We start from the raw sequence: 5,679 nt of genomic DNA, 5'->3' as shown, positions 1-5,679 counted from the left end.
CTTGAAGATCTACAAGGTCCCTTCCGACCCTACTTCTGTGATTCTATGATTCTGTGAATCCAAGTCTCCCATTTTTTGGGTGTTTATGTGGCCTCCCACACCCAAAGGGGTTTGACTTCCCAGCAGAGCATTACCATACCATATCAGCCAATATCCGATCCTTCTCTGGTGCTCCTTTTGAAGCTGTCCCTCCTGAGCTCTGAGAGGGAGGTTTGTGAAAGATCCCTGGGGCCAGGAGGAAGAGAATAAGCCAGAATGTAAGTGGCTCAGTGAGGTGGGTGCTAGCTTGGAAGGGAGGAGGCCTTGCATTCCAGCCAGGGATCTTGCTTCTAGAAGCAGAAGATTTCCCCCCTACTGCCCTCCATCCAGTACCATAGTGAGTCAGTTTGGTGCCCGGGGCAAGCCTGCCCTCTCCCTGTGCACAGATCCGGGGGGCACATAGCCTGATATGCTTGCCCAGGAGTGCAAGCAGTGGTGGGAGCCATCCTCCCCCCCATTCCTGCAACCCCCAAAGAAGCTGCTTGTGGCTCCATCCCATGCTCTGCCCTGGCTGGGCAGCGCCTGTTGGTGTCCCTTTCCTTCAGCACCCAGGGTGGTTGCCCCACTTGCCCCCCCCCTTGCTACGGTATGGCCTCCACCTATATTTTCTAGTGCGTATACTGGTGGGCCAACTTCAAAAGGAAAGTTGGAGAAGGGGTCTGGGAACTATCTGACCAGTGGTGTAATAGTCAAGGTGCTATGCATGGAGTTACGGAAAAAACCCTTTGACAGAACTTGTAGTAGGCAATAGGTCTAGCCACTCATCTGTTGGGACCAAAAGATGGAAGGTCTGTCTCATTTTGTGGCCAGTGGGTACATCTGCACATGGAATTAATGCAATACAATAAACTCCAGCACATATCATGGGGAAAAAACAGAATGTCACCCCATGCATTAGCTCCAATGTGGTAATAAATACACCACTTTTCTGATGAAGACAGAAGCAACTTTACACACGCTTTAATTTCTTCAGTGAACAGCTTTATACATTGAATTAGCATAGTCACACCACAAAACATATAGCCCAACTACCAAGAAATATTAGGAGAAACTTGTAAGTGAAAATAATATTATATTATTATGGTTCCTGGCATTCATTCTATTTAAAGATTATACAGATAGCTGAATCTGCTTCTGCTAAGTCTTTACAGAATTTTTTAAATTTTTGGACATTTTGGTACGGCTGGGAAAGTGGCTATGCAAAACATGGAATTGCAAAGGCTTGTAACTATAGAGAAAAAAGTGAGCAGAACCAATTCAAATCTCAAAGCTTTGGATTCATTTCAAGCATGTTGTGAACCAAAACCTCAAGCAGTTTATTCACACTAGATGGTCCTACACAGAGGGTGGATCTACATGTGATGGCATGTCACTGTAGCAACATGCTATGGTGACCTAGCATCTGCAGGCGTCCAGCAGCTATGTCACTGTAGCAACATGCTCTCCCCTTACAGTGCTCCACTACGACAAAGTAGCTGCTAAAAATAACCATGCGCAGTACATACGGTGCAGCACAGGTTGTTACTGCACCATGATTTAGTACCTTCAAAAGGAAGTACTAAATCATGGCACAGTAACAACGTTGCCATAGCAATACATATAGATGCACCCAGAAGGTAGGAGCAAACTAATGCATATACAAAGGCAGCAACACTGTACTTTACATTATGGAGCAGAAAAAAATCCAAAGCCAAATAAACTGTGGTTGGAAAGGAATAAAATAAAAAGCATGAGGGGATAAAATCCTAACTCCATACAAGCGAATGGAAAAAACTCTTAGGGTGTGTCCAGACGTGCATGGATTGGTTCCCTGGGTACAAGTAGAAACAGGACACCTTGTGTCGCCCCTACTTGTCCCTGGGGAATGCCCATGCCACATGTGCTTTGGCATGCAGCAAGTTGCCCCAGGTTGGGTAGGGGAGGCTGGGGCCAGCACTGTGCTGGCCCCAGAAGCCTTACCTTGGGTTCTGGGGGCCTCCTGGGGCTGAAGCCGTGGCAATTCTGCTGTGTGGAACCTGGCTGGCAGCGGAGCACAGCTCCGCTTTTCAGCAGTGTGCGCTGGCCAAGCGTGCATTGCTCTAGTTTTGTTCTGTTTTTTTTTTTTACCCCATGCTATCCAGGGGTGAAAAAACCTGTGGAAAAAAAAACAGTGCAGAGCATGCCCTTGCAGCATGGAGAGCACTGGACAGTGCGGGATGTGGCTCTGCAAGTATGTTTGCAGTGCCACGTACTGCACGACCATGCTTGTCTGAACACACCCTCAGTGTCTATAGTGGGCCCGAGTTCATTCCTGATATTTTTTTTTACATTGTCTAACTAGTATTTAAATTGAGGATCAGCCAGTATTTAACAAATTTCATCATAATACCATCATGGAAGAATCAAGAAAAGGAACACAGTCACCATGGGAAACTGAATTTAGATCTGTTCATACTCTGTCTGGGCTTAAACTATTACACCACACACCTTCTTCCAGGGCATATTTTTGCAAAAATAGTGCAAATAGGAAAACAGATGAACTAATGAAAGATGAATTATTAACAAAAACATTTCAGAAGTGTTTTCAACCTTACAGTAATAGCTATATAAAAATGTTTTATTCAATCAATATACATGAAATTAACTTTCTTTTTTAACTTTCAGATAATGACATGGCATCAGGGGATGGTAATGCTGTAAAAGAGGAGTTTGTCAAGGAGAAAGGAATTGACTCTCCAGTAATGAAATGGTTAAACCCTCGCTGATATTTACTCACCCTACAGGACTCTCAGATGAATGCATTTCTCAGAGATGGTTGAATATACAACAGCACAATTTAAAAAGACAGTATATCTACAGCATATGAAATTATAATCTCTGAAGACCAGTTGTGATTCCATGCATCATCAGAAAAAATGTTTACTTACGAATAGACTGTACAGTGTATATGATTTTTTATATTTGTTTTGATAAGTATTTGAACACTAAAATATATTGTGGATTGATGAATGTATAGTAATATTGAAAAACCAAGCCCAGATCCCTGCATTTATATGTCGCTAAGGAGCCCTTCCTACAGGCTATTGATAGAAAAATCCCATTAAACTCAATGGAGATTTTTGATGTGTAAAACCTGCTGTTTTGGAGCCAAAGTTCTAGTGATGCAACTCAACAAAACCTTGAAAATCCAAAGCTAAAAACTGATGTGCTTGACTCACACCAGCAAAGTAATATTTTAAAGGACACAATGGCGTGAATTTGATAAATCAACATTCATTTTGAATAGTCTGGTTTTTGTTAGTTTTGTGACAACAAACAGGATGTTAACATACTTCTACTTTGACAGAAATCATTATCATATAGACTTCTACAATGTGCTTATCTTACCTGAGCCTGTGTAAAATCATAGTATTATGAAATATTTCTGAAATAAGGGTGGCTTTTGTGTCCAATAGATGGCAATATCTTTGAGGGAGCATTGGAGTATCAGCATAAATAAGAATTTATCAATAATACATGTTTCTATACAAGGAACTGGAATTAAAGGAGCTGCTTAGGATTACTTAAATTTATCTATTTTTTATCTGACACGTTGCAAAAGTCAATGACATTGTGGTTTATTAATACATTTTTAAAAAGCCAGGACCTTAGACACAGTAAATATACTGTTATTGAGATGGAGCTCACATGGTCTGAGGACCATAAAATACATCAGTCTTCATTCTCTTTCAGTTTAAATCAATGTAAGTTCTGTCATCAACTTCACTGAGAGAAGGAGCAGATCATACTGGCAGCATTCAGTATAATTTGAAAGCACATTTAAAAGATTGCAACTAAAGACCCCCCCCCCCAAAAAAAAAAAAAAAAGTTCTTAAGGTATAACCCTGAATCCAAAGCCCATTAAAATAAGTTTGATTACTTCTGCTGACTATAGTGAGCTTTAATCAGGCCATAAAAGGACAAATAGCAAAAAACATCCACAAATTAAAATGAAAAAATGTACTCTCTTATTACAGTGCCATGAAAAACAAATCCAAGGTTGACATATACCATGTCTTATATGGGACTGCATTTTTATGTTTGAGATGGAGGTATTAATGGAAAAAGTGTCAGTCACAACAATAGTGGCACAGACAATATCACTGCAAAATGCTGCATAGCTGTGGAATACTGACATGCCAGTGAAATGATTCTGCATGTATTGCTGCCCATAGTGATTTCTGCCTTGATTTCAATGAGAAGAGGCTTATACCTGCCTTGTAGTAGACTGGAAAAGTTATTTAAAGAATGTCATAGATATCAGTATTTACTTACGTTAAATGTTTTTTTTTTATATGCAGGAGTGTCATGAATGTAAATCTAATAAGCTGTTGGGTTTTTTAAAAGTATATGTTTATTATTGTCCAATAATTAAAAAGTATAACTGTTTTCTGTGTCCATCTTGAATCACACTGTAAAATAGACACTGGCATAAGAGATGTTGCTATACATACAGCAAATTACCTGCATACAATGGGCAAAAATTTGGTTCCAGATCCATAAAGATGATTTAAACTTTAATAAGGTTCAAATCTAGCAAAAAAAATAGTGGACGGAAACAACTACAAATGTTTTTACAACTTTTATTCACTGTTTTTCCATCAAATTTATGAAATTTCTTTAACTTTTCCCACTAGCTTTTGTCAAGAGAAACACAGGTCAGCTAGTTTTTAAAAAGTATTAGTAACCAAAATAGGTTCCAATGGGACATTATAAAATGAGCAAACACTGTCCTTTATACCTTAAAATTCCAATCTGTGTGACCATCAAGGAGAATGATTAGTAAAAAGCAATTTAGATACTATTTTTTGTATTCATTTTTTTGTATTCAGCAATTTATTTTTTGAAATGAAATCTTCATATTTTAGTAGAAAGCAACTATGACCACCTGAAACCTGAGATCCTGCTCCTGCCTTTGTTTCAAGGTAATTTGCATCATTACAGATCCTCACAAGAGGTGAGAGGCTCCATACCAGCTATGGACTGACTGCCCAGAGGTGTTTTCCATCTTTTGACTCCTTTGTGAAATCCTATGAAATATGAACTTTCATTTCTACCCAGGAGAACTTTTACAATCTTTTTTCCAATGCCTGATGGAGGGTGGTTGTGCCCAAAAACTTGCAATTAAAGAACTTTTTTTGCAAAAATCTTGTTGGTCTAACAAAAGATATCATCTCTACTATGAGTCCTGATTCAGATACTAGTACAGATTCATGAACTAGGTAGCATTTTTACCTTTGGGCTGCTTAACCATTGGGAGAAGTAGATAGCACTTTACCACTACTACCCATAATAACAATGACAAAATGAAAGCCAGGAGACAAGTATAGACCTTGCTGGAAAAAGCAAAACGAAGTTTAACTTAGTAGGTTAGAACACTCACAATCTGGATTCATTTTGAATCGTTTGCCAAATCCCTAATTTGTTTGTCTCATAAAATGCTCACTGCCTAAGCTGGGATAGTACAAACTAGCATATTTTATGTTGGCTTTGACTTCCTGCCACGTGGTACTTACAGTGTTTGAGGTTTAACACTATTCTAAAATGCTTAAAACAACAGTTAATAACTATTTTGTTCATAAAAGACAAGCTGGTTAGCTGCATGTTAAAAATGATCTAATT

The 5,679-nt window shown here is 39.1% G+C and overlaps 1 protein-coding gene across 1 annotated transcript in view; it reads left to right on the top strand.

Moving 5' to 3' along the window:
• ESM1 (endothelial cell specific molecule 1) overlaps nt 1-4,445 on the top strand; it is an 11,677-nt gene extending 7,232 nt beyond the window's left edge. The window contains exon 3 of the mRNA XM_019532057.1: nt 2,683-4,445. Within this exon, the coding sequence (XP_019387602.1) occupies nt 2,683-2,783 (101 nt within the window). The 3' untranslated portion in view covers nt 2,784-4,445. The remainder of the gene's footprint in view (nt 1-2,682) is intronic.
• Nucleotides 4,446-5,679: the final 1,234 nt, after the last annotated feature.

Source organism: Crocodylus porosus, unplaced genomic scaffold (genome assembly GCF_001723895.1).
Source record: "Crocodylus porosus isolate Cpor-Errol unplaced genomic scaffold, CroPor_comp1, whole genome shotgun sequence".
NCBI lineage: Eukaryota > Metazoa > Chordata > Crocodylia > Crocodylidae > Crocodylus > Crocodylus porosus.
The sequence above is the reverse complement of the archived record's forward strand: the minus strand, read 5'-3'. Positions and strand labels throughout refer to the sequence as shown.